This window comes from Molossus molossus, unplaced genomic scaffold (genome assembly GCF_014108415.1).
Source record: "Molossus molossus isolate mMolMol1 unplaced genomic scaffold, mMolMol1.p scaffold_m16_p_13, whole genome shotgun sequence".
NCBI lineage: Eukaryota > Metazoa > Chordata > Mammalia > Chiroptera > Molossidae > Molossus > Molossus molossus.
Genome location: NW_023425348.1, coordinates 7,060,702 through 7,079,229, shown reverse-complemented (window position 1 = coordinate 7,079,229; position 18,528 = coordinate 7,060,702). Strand labels below are relative to the sequence as shown.

Genomic DNA, 18,528 nt, shown 5'->3' with positions numbered 1-18,528 from the left:
ATTTTAGAGAGGGAGAAAGAGGGAAACATCCATGAGCCAGAACATCGATTGGCCGCCTCCTGCACGCCCCCCTGGGGATCGGGCCCACATGCTGGGCATGTGTCCTAACTGGGAATTGAACCAGCCACCTGTTGGTGCAGGGTCGACGCTCAACCACTGAGCCACACCGGCCGGGCCTGTTTTTTAATTTTAGGCTAAAAAAAGCAATATATCTTTTGCCAGGAGTAGAATGCAAAATATATTTGTTTTGATTCTACCACGTGTTATTTTTTGATGTATTATAAAGATTTCTCATACTGTAGTAGTTTGAGTAGTACAGTGGGGAAATCTGAACTAGGGGCCAGTCATTTGTCCTTTTCAAAGTACCGTGACCCTCTGTGGACCAGCGTGCTTTCAAGGTTGATTTCTCCTCTGATTCTAAAAGGGAGGCAGGCAAGGCAGAAATCCTAGCTGTCCACGTGAGTGTCTGTTTAGAATAACTTCTGGGCATGGAGAGGGCGAGGTTCTGGTCAGGCCTGGCTGCCCAGTGGCTTCTGTGCACGTGGCTGGAGGAGACGAGCTCTGTCCCCAGGGTTGCGTGAGGCGTGGTTCGGGTGCCTGGGAGAAGCATCATGCAAATCTTCGTTCCCCCATTTTCTCTTTCATATTATTTCAAAAATTTCTCCACCAGTAAAATCATGTCAAGGTACTGATTAAGTATAAGTTTAACTTGATTCTATGGCCGACTTTCCTTTTTTCCACCGATAGTTACTTGGCACTGAATTATATTGTATTAGTTATTGCATGTTGTAAAAAGAAATGCCCTTCAAATGTTGGAACAAACAAGTATGTGGTTGAAAGGGTCTGCACCCTAGAAAGCTGAGCAGTCACTCACAGAAGAAATGTGAGGACCACGCACTGATTCAGGATGAAATGTGCCGACTTAAAGGTTGGTGCCAAATAAAATAGACACCGAGCAAAGTAATTGCTAAACTTGTAGGTCCCAAAGGTGGTCAGCATTTCTCTCAGCATACGTGGTCAAGGTGATTCTATTTTTAGATAAAGTGGATTTGGAATTCAGGGGATAAATAGGTCTAGCTTATCTTTGGTTTCAGATATATAATCGTGAGAGTCTAGAGTTGAACGAGGTCTCAGAGGAGGTTATCTAGTCAGTTGTCTGGTTTTAAAGACTCAGGAACTAAGATTCCAAGGCTGTGTTTTATTAGTTCATCTTGAATCACCAAGATGTTTTGATGTGAACCTATAGCAGACACATACGTACTTTTCTTATGACTGATAGTTGAGAATAATCTTGAATTTTAATAACCTAAACTTTTTTATATCTAACTCAGAACTATGCTTTCTGATTTGCAGGTGCCTTATCGCTTGCATGCAGTTCTTGTTCATGAAGGACAAGCAAATGCTGGACACTATTGGGCCTATATCTATAATCAGCCCCGACAGGTCTGGCTCAAGTACAATGACATCTCTGTTACCGAATCTTCCTGGGAAGAACTTGAAAGAGATTCCTATGGAGGCTTGAGAAATGTTAGTGCTTACTGTCTAATGTACATTAACGACAAGCTACCCCACTTCAATGCAGGTAAAAATATCTTAGTAGGAGCCAGAGATGGGGGAAATCTCTACTGCTCAGGGAAGGGGGCATAGTATTAATAGTTTTAAAAAACATTTAAGCTCAGCCAGTGTGGCTCAGCGGTTGAGCGTCAACCCTGCACCAAGAGGTCGCAAGTTGTACTCCTGGTCAGGGCACGTGCCCAGGTTGTGGGCCTGATCCCCAGTGGGGGGTGTGCAGGAGGCAGCCAATTGATGTTCTCTCTCATCGATGTTTCCATCTCTCTCTTCCTCTCACTTCCTCTCTCTCTAAAGCCAATAAAGAAAAAAAATTAAAACAAAACATTTAACCTAGAATTTATTATAAAGTAACAGTGTATTTTAAAAAATACAAACAGTACAAAAGAATAAAGAGGAAATGTAAGTTTGCTCTTCTGCTCCCTTGAGTCCAACAAGTGTCCATTGTTAGGTTTCTTATGTAGTCTTCAAACAATGCTCTATACAGGGGCTATATTTATTTATTGACATTTCTTCCCTGTCCCATTTTTTCCCCCCAAATGGGATATTTTTTCATTCTGTTCTACATCCTTTTCATTGATTGTGTATCTCAGTAACCTCTCTATTTTTATAAATAAAATTAGCTCATTCTTTTTTTATTTATTATTTTTAATCTTCACCTGAGGATATGCTTTTATAGATTTTTTTCTTTTTCGAGAGAGACCGAAACATCAGTGTGCGAAACATCGGTCAGTTGCCTCCAGTACGTACCCCAACTGGGAATCAAACCCGTAACCACCTGAGCCACCTGGCCAGGGCTCATTCTTTTTAACAACTCCATAATAAACCATTGCATGGAATATATGTATATATATATATATGTATATATATATGTATATACACATATTATATCAATTATATATTATATAAATATATATTAAACCAATCTTTCATCGATAGACTTTAAAGTTGTCTCTATCTAGTTTTTTTCTTTTTTAGTAACATTTTGTATACATATTTTTATACCCTTTGGAAAATAGCTAAATTTTACAAGTGGATTTGCCTGAATAATTTCATACTTCTCATAATACTATTACTAATGCTAAGATCAATCATATTTATTATTTATATTACTACTTTATACTGCATGCTTTCAATTTTTATTTCTCTGATAACTTACAACTCTTAAAAGGGAGGTAGGCAGGGTAGAAATTCTTATTACCCACATTTTCCAGGTGAGGTTCTCTAGTTGTTCAGTAAATAAATGGCAGGCCCATGACACAGATCCAGTTCTGACTCCAAGTGCCGTGCTCTTCACTTACATCATTCTCTCTGCCTTTCCCGTCTTCGCTGAGAGGTCTCGTGGCCAGCATCGCGCATCTGAGATCGCAGAGGGCTTCCTCTCAGAGTCACACTTGACTGTCGCATAGGCATCAACACACCAGGCATTTTGTCCAGGCAGCACCTTGTCTTGCTGATTTGCTAATGAGATTGGTGGAGGGGGTAGAGGAGGGATCACATAACAATAATCGATCTTCATAATTGCATATTTGTAGGGTGAAAGCAGGGACAGCTATTTGTGGAAGTTATTGTACAAATGTGCTGGGGGTTGGTGTACGGGAGCCTTAGTATTACACATATGACTCATTTTTCTATTATAGAAGCAAGCGAGTGGAAACTTATTTGCTTAGTGAAAAGACTAGTTAATGGTAACCAATAAGTGGATGTGTTGTTCTGTAGGTTTTGTTTTGTTTTGTTTTGGTCAAAACAAAATGGGTTAGAAATGGAATTTAACGTGTCCTTGATATCCGGTCGTTTTCCCTCATAGCTTTGGATGAACCAGGTATTGGCCATCTGACTGTTGTATCACATTGCTTTCTGGTAGCACTTCATTGTGACACTTGAGACAGTACAGATGTCTTGGAAATCATCTCTAACCATCTTGAGATAGATATTTTTATCAATAATAGATGCAGTGGTTACAGTGACAAAACTGCTTTGCTTGAAATTTTCACTGGATCTAATGATTTTTCTGAATTTCCAAGAAAGGTTTGGTCCATTTATACTATTTTGCCAGTGATTGGCTTCTAGTCCAAATCTTTCTTCATTGAACAGATATTCAATGCATGCCTGTCTACTAATAAGCTGGGCACTGTTATTTGTTTATTTATTTTTTATTTTTTTTATCCTCACCCGAGGACATTTTTTGATATTTTGTTCAGATAGAGGGAGAGGGAGAGAGAGAGAGAGAAACATCGATGTGAAAGCGACACATCGAGTGGCTGCCACCCACACAACCCAACCAGGGCTGGGGACAAACTGCAACCAAGGCACGTGCCCCTAGCGGGAACCGAACCCGGGTCTCTCCAGACCACAGGCCGACGCTCTAACCACTGAGCCAAACCGGCCAGGGCTGGGCACTGTTATTGATGCACTCTAACTGCTGGCCTTATATTGTCAATACTTTTGATGGATTATGTATGTGTATGTATTTCGCATTAGGAAGGACATTCGATTTGTCCGTCTTTGTTCTTTCTCAGGGGCAGCCCCAAATGAATCAGATCAGATGTTGGGAGAATTGGAAGCCTTATCTGTTGAACTTAAGCACTACATTCAGGAAGATAACTGGAGATTTGAACAGGAAATCGAGGAGTGGGAAGAAGAGCAGTCTTGTAAGATCCCTCAAATGGAATCCTCTACCACCTCGACACCACAGGATCTGTCGACGTCACCAGGTACCCAGGGGGGAGCGTGTGCCGGTGATCGCTGTTCACGCTGCCCTCCTTCAGCAGCCCGAGCGCTGCCCGGGGGCGCCGTGTGCGCCTGCAGCGCCTGCAGGGAGGCCCCGCACCGCCGGTGTGCAGCTGCGTCGGTGGCCGTGCCTCCGAACATGCCGCCGAGTAGCTGCCTGTGCTTTTCCGCTGTTCAGTATTTGCTTACTTCCCAGGTTGTAGGAGGAATTGTGATAGGCTTAATAGTAGACTTTATGGAAGCGATTCTTCCACCAGATCAAAAATATGATGATGGCAGGCAACTAGACTTTGGGTAGGGAGCACGCAATAGAATACCCAGATGTCGAATTCTAGTCTTGTACTCCTGAAAATTTTATAATGTGATTAACCAGTGTCACCCCTGTAAATTTAATTTAAAACCAATTTATAACAGCATGAATTGTAATGCTGAATGCAAATGTAAATGTGTCAAAGCTCAAGAACTTTAAATACATATATATATATATATATATATATATATATATATATGAAAATTTCTTTTTTAAGAACAAAAGCATGTTTGTAGGATGTCTTCTTGGTATAAAGGCGTATGATGAGCACGTTCAGTTCTACAGGATCTCAAGGGCTTTTGCTAGAGTGGCTCTTCCAGTCCCAGTTCCAGGGAAGCTTGCATGGATCTGTTTTAAAGGTGTTAGAAGAGCTCACATTAGCCTCTGCATCCGTCCTGCTCGCCTTTACAGTGTTCCAGACGTTCCTCCTCAGGGCTAACCCTCTGCACGGTTCTTCACCAGAGCCCTCGGCAGCCCCCGCGCACGGGGCGCGCTGCCTGTCCTCCGAGCACGCTGTGATCGTGAAGGAGCAGACGGCCCAGGCCATCGCCAACACCGCCCGCGCCTACGAGAGGAGCGGCGTCGAGGCGGCCTTGAGTGAGGTGGGGCGCCCAGGTTCCCGAGGGCGGGCTGGCAGCAGTCTTTTCCACTTTTCTCACATTTCTGCGACTCCGTGTCTCTGCTGCATTTACGTCTTCTGTTTTTCTCTTACTCATTCTCTCCATTCTGCTGTCACAGCATAAGGAAGCTGAACCCAAGAAGCCCCTGCCCCCGGGAACAGACCCTGCAGAGCAGTCAGAACAGCCCCCAAAGGCTCTCGATGCAGATTGTGCTGCCCCGCCTCGTTCTGAGGTCTCTGAAGTCGAGATTCCCAGTGTGGGAAGGATCCTGGTTAGGTCTGACGCAGATGGCTATGATGAGGAGGTACAGAGCCCAGTGCAGGCTGGGCTGCTTGCTGTCAGCCCTGCGCCCTTCTCACGTTACTGAACGCACCTGACAGTGTCCGGCAATGGCTAACCTTTCCCTGTTGAAACTAATAATGGTGTGACCCTAGTTACTGTCTCTAAGAAGACAGCCTGCTTCCCACTGTGCACTCTCCCAGTGTGTCTCCAGGCGCATGTTATGGGCCCTGCAGAGTTTAGACGGCTCAGAGAGATGGGATTCAGCTCCTTGTTTGGCATGGGGAACAAAAAATTGCCCTTTAAGTCAGGAGTCTTTGTCTCCGGTAGTTAATTGTTTTCCTCCAAGTGTAACATTTTCAGATGTCCGGTGAGCCAGACAGATGTAAATTGGAGTTGTTTTTAGTCTAAGTTAGGGAGACGCTGTGGGACCCCAGGCTGTGGAGCTCCTTACGGTTGTCGCTCACCGAGACCACTACAGATCCTGTCCCTCAGGTCTGTTTTTTCCTGTGAGATACGTTTTTAAATCATTGAAAGGTTTTTGTTGTATAAAGTCATATTTGTGTATCCCTTAGTTTCCAGACTATTTTAAATGTCCCGTTCATTCTAGTAGAAGTCGAAAGCCTCTGGATGTTTAGGGTGTACCCAAAGCACAGGACTGCTTGGAACTCACCGCAGACACGCCCCCGAGAGCTCTGATCCGATTGGTGCTTTAGCAGTGCCGTGTGGGTACTTGTAGACATCCGCATTTCCTCACCTGCGAGTTACGGAGAATGAATAGAGACAGCTTGTCTCGGGCAGGGTCTTGACCTCGTGTCGAGGGCAGTGCCGTGTGCGGGGGGAGTGGAGCGACTGCAGCAGAGGCTGACCAGGAGCACGCCGCCTTCGTCTGCTCGCTGTCTCCTGCACCCTCCTTCGAACTCTCCTCTCCTCTTTCTCTGTGTTTGTGCCTTCTTGTGGTAGGTGATGCTGAGCCCTGCCATGCAAGGGGTCATCCTGGCCATAGCTAAAGCCCGTCAGACCTTTGACCGAGATGGGTCTGAAGCAGGGCTTATTAAGGTATCTCTGTTTTTTCATTTTTCATCCTTATACCACAGGTATCATAACAGTGGGGTGGCAGTTCTACTAGATGGTAAACAGTAGGATTAAAATGTCTCATTGAAGCAGAACATAAAACTCCCTTTCCTGTCTGACTGATGGATGAGCTCCCACCGGAGCGATCGCGCCTGCTCTGCGCGCCGAGGCCCATGGTCACAGGTGTTCTCTGTCCCGCGGCCGGGGCTTGTCACGGTCCTCGGGAATGTCCGGGAATGTCCGGGGCTTGTCGCCGTCCTAGGGAATGTCCGGGAATGTCCGGGGCTTGTCGCGGTCCTCGGGAATGTCCGGGGCTTGTCGCGGTCCTCGGGAATGTCCGGGAATGAAGCCGGGGTGGGGACGTTGCCGCTGGGATTAGGCGGCTGTGATGTGGGGAAGTAGGCCGTGGAAGGCACTTGAATAAAATTTAAGGTATGTGAATAAATTGCATTTATGTGGATTTTTAAAATTTGGGTCCTTTGACTCAAGGATATGCCTGAATAATTAAAACTAAATTTTTTTTCTGAGAACTTCATGAAACGCTGTCTTTTATGAGTACATGAGGATGTCCCTGGTGCCAGGGGAGTGTTGTCCTTAGGAAACGCCAGCTCACAGAGCCCCGGCGCCTCTGTAAACCGCAGTAGGAGGGACACACCCCTCTGGCCCGCGGCAGCGGTCGCACAGGCCGCAGGCCGCAGCCTCCTGACCCCGGCTGTCCGCAGGCGTTCCACGAGGAGTACTCCCGGCTCTTCCAGCTGGCCAGGGAGGCCCCCAGCCCGCGCAGCGACCCGCGGCTGCAGCACGTGCTCGTCTACTTCTTCCAGAACGGAGCGCCCAAGCGCGTGCTGGAGCGCACCCTTCTGGAGCAGTTTGCAGATAGAAACCTCAGCTACGACGAAAGGTGAGAAGGCCACAGCTGGACCCCCTCCCTCCGGGCCTGGCGGCCGCCTTCCCACCCGGGAAGCGTGCCCCGGCCTCACCGCTCCCCGCGGTCCTGCAGGTCCATCAGCATCATGAAGGTGGCCCAGGCGAGGCTGAAGGAGATCGGTCCCGACGACATGAACATGGAGGAGTACAAGGTGCAGTGTTTCTCTCCGTCGGCAAAGCCTCTCGCCCTGATTCCTGAGGCAGCGCTAACGATTCGGTGACTCGTTCCTACCCATCCCCCCAAACGAAGTACAAATGAATAAATGATCTTTTTGTACCCTCAGAATAGCTGGGGTTTTTATATTTTCTTGTCAAGTGAATCAACACTTTCTTTTCTTAAATACGTGCTGTAGCCTTGTTCTAGGCAATAAAATTGTTGAACTCATGGTTGGGATTTGTTTTTAAATAATAGAGGTTTCTGATATTTCTTTATTGGAAATTAAATTCCTGTGCACTAAAATGCATAGCTAGCTACACATTTTTAAAAAGTTTTGTGTTGTATGTAAAACAGCATCACATACCACCTAAGGTGTGCCCAGCACACTTACTGAGCTGGGCGCTGCCCTGTTTGGCCGGGCAGCCTGTCCTCCCCACGTCTGGTGGTTTTATCACAGCTGGGCGGGTTGTTCACTAACCCAGAGCTGGATGGCTTTGACCTGGTGTTGGGCTTAAGACGAGTTCCTTTTTTTTTTTTTTTTTTTTTTTTTTTTATCCTCACCCGAGGACATTTTTCCATTTTTTGTGCAGATAGAGTGGGAGGTAGAGAGAGAGAGAGAAACATCGACGTGAAAGGGACACATCGAGTGGCTGCCACCCGCACGACCAACCAGGGTCGGGGACAAACTGCAACCGAAGTACGCGCCCTTAGCGGGAACCGAACCCGGGTCTCTCTGGACCGCAGGCCGACGCTCTAACCGCTGAGCCAAACCGGCCAGAGCTTAAGACGAGTTCTAAAGCTGACGTGAAATACATCGGAAGGAACAGGACAGTAAAAGTTAAGGTCCACAGTGGGCTTGTTCTGGACGCTCAGTGTTCTTGGGCAAGCGTGTGTGTTGCCGTGTGCCTGGCCGTCTGTGCTCAGGAAGTACCTGACAGTTTACAGCTCCCTGTGTGGGCAGTGTGCAGTCGTCTGTCGTGGTCATCACCATTAACAGGAGTCTTTCCTTTTCAGAAGTGGCATGAAGATTATAGTTTGTTTCGAAAGGTGTCCGTGTATCTCCTGACAGGCTTGGAACTCTATCAGAAAGGAAAGTAAGTGGGCTTTTCATGTCGCTAAGGTAATTGGTTGGGACTCTGTTATTTATTGATCCCCACCCAGGAACACGAAGTCACAGGTGCACCGCCTCCCTGTCACGTGTACAATGTCACAGGCGCTCCGCCTCCCTGTCATGTGTACAATGTCACAGGCGCTCCGCCTCCCTGTCACATGTGCAGTGTCACAAGTGTGCCGCCTCCTTGTCACATGTGCAGTGTTACATGCCTCCCTGTCACGTGTGCAGTGTCACAGGCGTGCTGCCTCCCTGTCACGTGTGCCGTGTTACATGCCTCCCTGTCACGTGTGCAGGGTCACAGGCGTGCTGCCTCCCTGTCACGTGTGCCGTGTTACATGCCTCCCTGTCACGTGTGCAGGGTCACAGGCGTGCACCGACTCCCTGCCACACCACCTGTCACACCTCCCCGCGCTCCACTCCGCCCAGTGTGAACTCAGTGTTGCTCTGACCTCACACTCGTGTTCTCATCCTTCACATAACCATAGATTCGTAGTAAAGCGATGTAGTGGCCAGATTTTCCTTGTGATGCATGAAGACGAACTCAGAGAATGAACTTGGGAGCCGGTGTGACCTGAGCGGGCATCTCAGCCCCGTCTTTGCTAGGAACATCGAAGCCATGAGCTGCCAGGCGTGGTCTGGGGCGTGTGGCCACGGGGAAGGCCGAGGCAGTGCAGGCTTTGGCCTGGGCTCTCCTGGTGCCCGGGGCTGCTCCACCTCGCAGCCTGTCCCGACGGCGGCCACGTAAATTCCGTCTGAAGGAGCAGCGAGGGCTAAGCCCTGGGTTTTGGAGAAGGACACTCAGCTGTTATTTCCTGCCGTTTTCTAAGGTACCAAGAGGCCCTCTCCTACCTGGTGTACGCCTACCAGAGCAACGCCACTCTGCTGACCAAGGGGCCCCGCCGCGGGGTGGAGGAGTCGGTGATCGCTTTGTACCGAAGAAAGTGCCTTTTGGTTTGTACCCTGAGCTTTGCGGTCTTGGTGGCTGTCTTCACCTCTGTTCCTGGAGGCCAGGGAGAAATTGATCTCCAGCAGGTTCCAGATCTTCCCAGACTCAAAGGAGCTTAACATCGAAACCAGTTATTTAAGATTACTTAAGTGAAATCATTCTTCTTCAGTCGGATAGAAGTTAGGATGAGAATGAATTATCCCTTTTGCTGTGCCCTTCATATGTACCTGCCTTTTATCACCACCTTCCTGAGTGCTCTGTGCACAGGTTTGCTCGGTGAGCTGTTTCGTCTGGGTCTGGAAGGCCGTCAACACGTCATAAACGTGTCGCAGGAATGCAGTGTCTTTCTGTGTTCCTTGCAAGTAGATGCGGTTAGTGACTCCGCCAGGGGCCCCAGCGTTTTGAAAGGGATGAACTTGAGGGCGGGCCCTGCCGCGCCGACACTGTCCTTGCTGGACTCCATGGGTGGTCTCCTGGCCTCTCTCACTGGCAGCCACGTGGGAGGCAGACCCCAACCCCTCTGCTTGCCCAGGGGTCACAGAGAGCAGCACAGGGGGCTTGCCCTCCACAGGTGCTGTCGCTCTTCCACCACGGCCTCGTGGGAGCCCAGTGGAGGAGATCGAGTCCTAACTGCACTGCCCTCGAGCTCCGTGTTCTGGGTTAGACGTGGGCTTCTGGGGGTCACGGGTGTGGCAGGGCATCTGGAAGCTGGAGAAAGGGACCTGGAGATGGCATGGGTCCGAATTTCAGCAGTCATACTTTAACTTTTTAAATCACCGCGTACAGATTACATGCGGAACATCCTGCTCAGCTGCCCGAGGTGGGCAGCGTTGGTGACTTAGATGGTCCCCAGCGCTGGCTGTCACCCTCAGTGGGCGTCACGATCCCAGGTGGCGATGGGCCTGGGCCACTGCATGTGTTGTGCAGGCGACTCTGGTGCTCCATGGATGGGAGACGGAACAGCCCCCTAGTGGGAGTGGTGCTCAGGCCCCGTCTTGGCGTGTAAGTTTAGGCCAGTGGGTCAGAGACTTAGCTGCATGAGAATCACTTTGGGAGCGTTTAAAAAATCCCAGTGCCCAGGTCACCTGATCCCAATCACATCAGCTTGGGGGGAGGGACAGATGGTTGTCAGAGGTTCCACAGGCCATTCCAGTGTGCAGTCAAGTTTGGGGACCACTTAGGATCTTCTAAAATAGTTATTTTCCTCAGACTGTTTTTTCGCTCTTCCTTCTCCCTGTAGGAGCTGAATGCCAAAGCAGCTTCTCTCTTTGAAACCAATGATGACCACTCTGTGACAGAGGGCATCAACGTGATGAATGAGCTGATCATTCCCTGCATCCACCTCATCATCAACAACGACATCTCCAAGGACGACCTGGACGCCATTGAGGTCATGCGGAAACACTGGTGCTCGTACCTGGGCCAGGATATTGCAGGTGTCTGCTCTCAGCTCCCAGCCACCTCTCCGCCTCGGAGCCCCGAGCTCACGGGTCTCCCTCGGCGGGCCCGTGGGAACCCTCAGATGTAGCGGAGTCAGGGTAGATCTGCTCTGCGGGAACAGGGCGGGAGCCCGGGCCTCCGTCCTCTTGGCCTCCCCTCACCTCCTGAGCATGTCCACCGACGTCCCTGCTCTCCAGGAATGTCCGACTTACATTCCTGTTTCATTTGCCAGAATCTGAACTCTCATAGTTCAGAAGTCAGAATCCATTCATGCACGTGCCTGCCTGGTGCGGTCACTGGGCGCCTCTCCGGCATGAAGTATCAGGACATCGCATTGACCGCGATGCCTTTGAGACGGATACATTAGTAACTGGGATATTCTCGCCTGTCCAGAGTATTGCAGGGAGGGGGCCTAAAATTAGTTATTTTTAGAGGAGTTGGACAGACTTAGAAAGTTGGTGTATATTCTAATACGAATCCTCTCTTTTAGTTCTTACCGATGAGAAGATATTCTGTTGACTTGTTAAACTGCTCAAGTTCACAATATTTATTGAAAAATTCTGTTATAATTAGTAGATATGAATTTCAATTTCGTGTCTTCAGTGTTTGTTTAGATCATATGTAATACAAGCTTTACGTTATGCTCTGTGTACACACTATATTTTAATCATTTGAAAGAAAGCACCATTATATTTAGGTACAGAGGTTATGTCTGCTTCCCCAAGGTTAGCAGGATGGTTGATTAGAGCATCAGTGCATAATGAAGTCAGTGTGGTGTTCTTCTGCCAGGGGACAGGTGGCTTCCAGCAGTGACCTGGAGCGTTGATGTATTTGCCAAGTAGAGCTTTATGGGAGGCCTTCCTAAATAGTTGTAGACTTAGCTAGTTTTTATTCAGATCTATTTAGCTGTGTATGTAATCATCCATTTTCTCTCCACAGAAAATCTGCAGCTGTGCTTAGGGGAGTTTCTGCCCAGGCTTCTAGATCCTTCTGCAGAAATCATTGTCTTGAAGGAGCCTCCAACTATTCGACCCAATTCTCCCTATGACCTTTGCAGCCGATTTGCAGCCGTCATGGAGTCGATTCAAGGGGTTGCGCCGGTGGCGGTGAGCTAAGTAAGCTGTCGCGTGTTCAGGCCCGTCCTGGTCTGCGGTTGCCTGCCTGTTGAACAGGGGGCTGTTATCACGGTGTGGACCTTGGGAAAGGAACTAGGTGGAAAAGGAAGATTCAGATCCAGACCCCACCCATGCTGTGTGTGTTACAAAGGATTGAAAATAAAATTGCACTTTTTACGAACAGAATCACTAAACAGTTTCCCTGAAAGAGGCAGGAGCCGGTGCAGCAGGGACTGGACTGTGCAGGAGACCGGAAGTGCCTCGCACTGGCGAGAGCGCTCGGGCTCCTCGAGCCTTGGCCGCTTTCTGAGTTACTTTCGGGCACCAGCGTCTGGCAGCAGAGGAGAAGGGCGAGTCGTGGAACCTGGAGCAGACGAACAGCTCTGGTCATTACAGATGACATCTGAGAATTCCTAACTGCCAGAGATGAGACATACAAAGCTTGCCTAGCTCTCGGCAGGAGATGACAAGTCGGGGTGCTGATAAACCACCTTCCTTTTCCGTGTGGCGAGAACACAAAGTCATTTGGCCATAAGATGCTGAGAAGTCAGAAGTGGCCTCTCCTTTCTTTCTTCTCTCTCTCTTATTTTATATTTTTAAATAAACCGGAAAACCTCATGCTCAGTCCTCAGTGAAAGAAAGGACAGCATTACGGACTATAGGCAGAGTAACGTTGTGAAACTTGACTAACGAAGTGGGTTGTGTGGTTGTCGATTTTGGTTTTTAAATGGGAAAGGGAGTGGATGCATACTCTTGGGTGTCCCACAGTAGTGCAGTTGACCCTGTTCTTTTTGGTGGGGGAGCCTTTATTTTATTTTTTTATTTAAGTATAGTTGGTATACAATATGTTAGTTTCAGGTGTACACTATAGTGATTCAACTTACATATCTACGAAGTGATCACCACACTCGGTCTAGTAGTCATCTGTCACCATGCAACTTAGCACAATATCCTTAGCTTGTGTCCTTCGACCTTCCCCATCCCTCCCCCTACCACCACGCTCCCACAGAACCACAGCACCAGACCCATAGAAACAGATCCAGCGGACGGTGAAAGGTTCTGATAGTCGTCAACCAGCCAGGCAGTTTCCAGGGTCTGAAATGGTCAGAAATGTCTCTGGCTGCTGCCGGCCCAAAGAACATGATGCTCTCTCCCTGTTCGCTTTGAAAAAATAAGGGGTGTGGGTTTGTAAAAAGAAAAACCAACTTATATGTATGTATATGTAGAGAGAAATGTCCCCTGTTGACCATTTTTTAAAGTTCCAGTTTGGGTATTGTGGTTTAACCAAATTTTCACATTAATGAGGGCCTTGTGGGAGGGAAGGACGCTTGATACATACAACTATGCAGATTTTATAAATGTGCAATAAAAGTATTTGTTTTCCCTTTGGCGTGCAGTTACTGAAACATGTTTTCTGGTTTGGAAATGGAGGGTTTGGTGAGCACTGTCTGTGCCAGTTTTTCTGTTTTGAAGGAAAGTAGACTGAGGGTTGAGGGGCGCAGCGGGGTGCAGCGGGAGCCGGCCGCGGGCAGCCCTGAGCAGCACTGGGCGGCCACCGTCGCCTCCCTGGCCATGTTGCGTGTAAGGGGCCCCTCTGTGACTTGTCCGATTTAGAAAGCAGAACATTTTTAACTGAATTTCTTATGTTTGGTTAAATTAATGATTTGGTCATCTTTACAGATACTCAGAGGTACCTTTTGTGTTTTATTAAAGTTACTGCAAAGATTTATTTCATGGAAAATTGATCAGTTTTCTTACCCATTGATTACCTTCCACTGTTTAAAATTATAAACCATTTGCCTTTCACTTTTAAATCCCTGTCATTATCGAATACTGTGCAGTTATATTATTTCACTTCACGTAACAACCCTGGGATGATGTCATAGTAGTGGGGCCAGGACACTAGCTAGCCCTTGGTGGGCTCACTTCAGAGCCTGTGCTTTTAACAGCTGCTCAGCTGTACTGAGGACTCTTGTAAAATGCTGTGCTTTGCACCTCTGCACATTAGTTATTCCTGGGCAGCTGCGGGAACCTACAGCGGCCAAGGAAGACAGACGGTGTCTAGAGTGTGTGCTGTTGAGTAGTTTGCGAGATTGTAACTCACTCAGACCACCAGGGGGCGTGCTGAGAAGTCATTTCTTTTCCCTCACACTAGCGGGCTGCCTGGTACAGCCTGGTTTCTTACAGGCCACACACTGCTTCAGGCTGGGGATGGTTTTTACATGTTTAAAGGGTTGTGTGAAAAGAATGAGGAGGGCCTGGCCTGTGTGGCTCAGTGGATTGAGCATTGTCCCATGGACTGAGGTCCCGGTTAGATTCCTGGGCAGGGCACAGTCCTGGGTTGCAGGCTCGATCCCCAGTGGGGGGTCTGCAGGAGGCAGCCGATTGATGTTTCTCACATCGATGTTTCTGTCTCCCTCCCTCTCTAAAAAAATCAGTAACAACATTTAACAAAGAAAAGAATGAGGAGGAGGAGGAGGAGAAATAAACCTATGTGTACTTACCTAAATGGATTGAAGAGTTTGGGCAGGTCCTTGACCTCAGCATAAATTCCCTCGACACTGAGTTAGACTTTCCATGGTTAAATGGAACTGCAGTCCTCTTCTGTTTGGACTTGTTAGCTCTTTAAAGAACTGAGGCCTAAAAGCTCATTTTTACCCGACTCCAAGAAAGGTGTGAAATGCATACATACAACATTTAATAATGAATAAACTAGAAGCAGTATTGAATGTGACCCTGAAATGTAGCAGGGATAGGACAGAAGGGAGCATTAATTGTAGTTATAGTTGATTCATTTTCACGATTCAGTTTAGTGTGTGAATATATCTTATAATTTATTCACTAATTGTTATTTGAGTTGTTTCCAGTTTGGGGCTACTGATAACTGCTACCAGGATCATTCATATATGTGTCTTTTGATATACACAGGAATGCATTTCTGTTGGTATGCAACTGAGTGAAATTACTGGGTCATGGAAATAGATACAGTGTATCTTTCCTGGGGGCTCCCAAGTAGTTTTCCAAACCACTTAACACCAATTTAAACTCCCACCAGCAGTTTATAAGAGTTCCAGTTGCCCCATATCCTTGTCAAGATTTGGTTTGGTCAGTATTTTTAAATTTGTCTTTCTGGTAGATGTGTGATGATACTGATTTAATTTGCTTTTCCCAAATGCTAATGATGTTGAGCATCTCTTTATACACTTGGTAGCCTTTGGCTATTGTCTTTTGTGAAATACCTAGTTAAGTCTTTTGCCCACTTTTTCATTGGATGTACTATCTTTTACTTAATGATTTCATAGGAGTAAAAAGCATATCCCAGTTATGGAAACTTTTGGTTTATGTATTATATAGCTTCTCCCACTCTGGTTTCTCACTCTTGATACCTTTCAATGAAAACAAGTTTTTTGTTGTTGTTGTTTTGTTTTGTTTTTTGTTTGTTTGTTTGTTTGTTTTTTATCCTCACCAGAGGACATTTTTCCATTTTTTGTTCAGGTAGAGTGGGAGGGGGAGAGAGGAACAGAGAGAGAGAGAGAGAGAGAGAGAGAGAGAAACATCGATGTGAAAGAAACACATCGAGTGGCTGCCACCCGCACGACTTACCAGAGCCGGGGACAAACTGCAACCGAGGTACGCGCCCTTAGCGGGAACCGAACCCGGGTGTCTCAGTACCGCAGGTCGACGCTCTAACCGCTGAGCCAAACCGACCGGGCGAAAACAAGTTTTTTTATGTTAATGTAGTCCAATTTATCAGTCTTTTCCTTCATAGTGCGTTCTACGCCCTGTTGGGAAATTATTACCACAGTCATGAAGATATTCGTGTTATCTTCCAGAAGTTTTACATTTCACAGTTAGCTAATTGACCCGCACCATTTATTGAAAACACTGTCTATTTCCCAGTGCTGTACCTTTGCCATAGATCAGGGTCCACGTAGGGCTCTGTTTCTGGGCTGTGTCGTCTGTTTGTCTGCTTACACCAATATCACACTGTCTTAACTAGTATAGCTTTGTAAGCCTTCATTTCCAGACAGTAAATTAATCACTTATTAAATTCACTTATATTGAACTCTTCAAGATCGTCTTGGCTGGTCTTGATCTTTTATATTTCCATGGACATTTTCGAATCAGTTTGTCAATTTCATACATGCAAACACAAATCTCTAGGATTCTGATTAGATTTACAGTGACTATAGATAATTTGGAGAGAATTAATATCCTCAGATCTATGAACATGGTATATTCTATTTATTTAGGTTTCCTTTAATTTCTGTATAAAAGTCTTCCACACCTTCCATACAATTTATTTCTGGATATTTTTCAAGCTATTGTAAATGTCATTTTTTAAAATTCCATTTTTTTTGTTGTTCCTGGTATCTAAACACAAATTGATGTTTTTATATCAACTCTGTATCCAATAGCAGTGATAAATTCACTTATTTTAATAGTAATTTTAAAAGATTTTCTGTGTACACAATTATGTTATCTATGCATGATGACTTTTATTTCTTTATTTCAAGTTCTTATAACATTTATTTTTCTTGTCTGGTCACACTTACTGAGACCTCAGAGAATGCTGACTGAAAGTGGCAATAGTGGGCTTCCCTGTCCCCAGTATCAGGGTAAAAAGCTTTCGGTATTGACCCTTAAATATGATACAAGTTTTTTGTACATTTTGTTTATCAAATGTACAGAAATGTACAGATAGACTGATTCCTTCTATTCCTAGTTCGCAAAGAATTTAAAAATTATTAATGGATGTTGAAATTTATCAAATGTTTTTTTCTATCTTAAAATGGTTACATGGGCCTTTTCCTTTATTCTGTTCATATGTGAATTACATTATTAATTTTAGATGTTAAACTATGTGTTGCCAGTGTAGACTGAATTTTATCAGGATATAATTTACATGTATATGGGATTTGGTTTTCATATGTTTATAATTTTTGCATGTTTATTCATGAAAGATTGTTTTTTTGTTTTGACTTAGGAAATATTCTCCCGTTTTCTATTCTCTGAAGAGTTTGAATAAGATAGAACTGTTTATTCCTTAAGTCCAGGAGAATTCATCACCGAAGCCATCTGAGCCTAGAATGGTTGTGTGTTTTGTAAGAATTATGTTTGTTATTCTCTTTTGCAAGTCCCCCGTTCCCCACACCCTAGCCCGGCTGTTTTAATTCTAAGTGCTGCAGTGATTCTTAACCTTAGCCACCCATCCAGAATCAGCTATATTGCCTTTTTTTTTTTTTTTTTTTTAATTCTCAGCTGAGAATATTTTTCCATTGATTTTCAGAGACAGAAAGAGAGAGATCGATGTAAGAGACACATCGATTGGTCACCTTCCGCATGACCCCAACCAGGGCCGGGGATCAAACCACAACTGAGGCATGTGCCCCTAACTGGAATCGAACCCGAGACTCTCTGGTCTACGAGCCGATGCTCTTACTGCTGAGCCAAACTGGCAGGGCAGCTATAGCATTTTTAAAAACAGCTGCCAAAGCCCTGGCCAGGTAGCTCTGTTGGTTAGAGTGTCGTCCTGATATGCCAAGGTTGTGGGTTTGATCCCCTGTCAGGGCACATACAGGAATCAACTAAGGAATGCATAAATAAGTGAACAGTACATCTCTGTCTGTCTCTCTCATCAACACTAATAATTTAAAACGCTGCCAAGGCCTCAACCACACAGATACTGACTTGTGAGATTTGGGCTGGGCCCCTGAGGCCTTCATGCTTAGAAAGCATCACAGGTGGTTCCGACACAGTCATGGCTGAGAACTACTTCATAGAACTTTCATGCCTACCTAGAAAGTGGCCTCTACATCGTCATCAACACATGCAATTCTATGGATTCATTTACAGAAACTTGTTCAGTAACAGTCACAGGCTTTCATGCGTTCTGAATGAATATGTTCCATCTTTGGCACATTCCTCATGTTAAAATTGACTTTGATGGAGGATAGAAAAATAGTTTTTTGTATAATTAACCTTTCCTTTAATTTCCATAAACACATCAGTTCCCTAAAGTTTGCTTATAACTCAACTTCTCAGCAATTCAGTCATTAACATTCCTTTTCCCTGAACCATCAGCAAAATGCAAAGACAGCCTACCTACTGGGAGGAGATATTTGCCAATGAATACATTCGATGAGGCGTTAATATTCAAAATTTATTTTAAAAAACTCATACCACTCAACACCAAACGAACAAACAATACAATTTTAAAATGGGCAAATTACCTAAATAGACACTT

At 45.9% G+C, this 18,528-nt stretch overlaps 1 protein-coding gene across 4 annotated transcripts in view; it reads left to right on the top strand.

The window, feature by feature from the left end:
• The window catches only part of USP28 (ubiquitin specific peptidase 28), a 74,287-nt gene extending 60,592 nt beyond the window's left edge, over positions 1-13,695 (top strand). For 2 of the 4 annotated variants that reach the window (XM_036258669.1, XM_036258671.1), the window contains 11 exons: positions 1,354-1,582; positions 4,089-4,283; positions 5,072-5,211; positions 5,348-5,533; positions 6,472-6,567; positions 7,305-7,483; positions 7,583-7,661; positions 8,681-8,760; positions 9,608-9,731; positions 10,967-11,162; positions 12,106-13,695. In XM_036258669.1, the coding sequence (XP_036114562.1) occupies positions 1,354-1,582; positions 4,089-4,283; positions 5,072-5,211; positions 5,348-5,533; positions 6,472-6,567; positions 7,305-7,483; positions 7,583-7,661; positions 8,681-8,760; positions 9,608-9,731; positions 10,967-11,162; positions 12,106-12,281 (1,680 nt within the window). In that variant the 3' untranslated portion in view covers positions 12,282-13,695. The remainder of the gene's footprint in view (positions 1-1,353; positions 1,583-4,088; positions 4,284-5,071; positions 5,212-5,347; positions 5,534-6,471; positions 6,568-7,304; positions 7,484-7,582; positions 7,662-8,680; positions 8,761-9,607; positions 9,732-10,966; positions 11,163-12,105) is intronic. The other 2 variants (XM_036258668.1, XM_036258670.1) reach the window with 2 other exon arrangements.
• Positions 13,696-18,528: the final 4,833 nt, after the last annotated feature.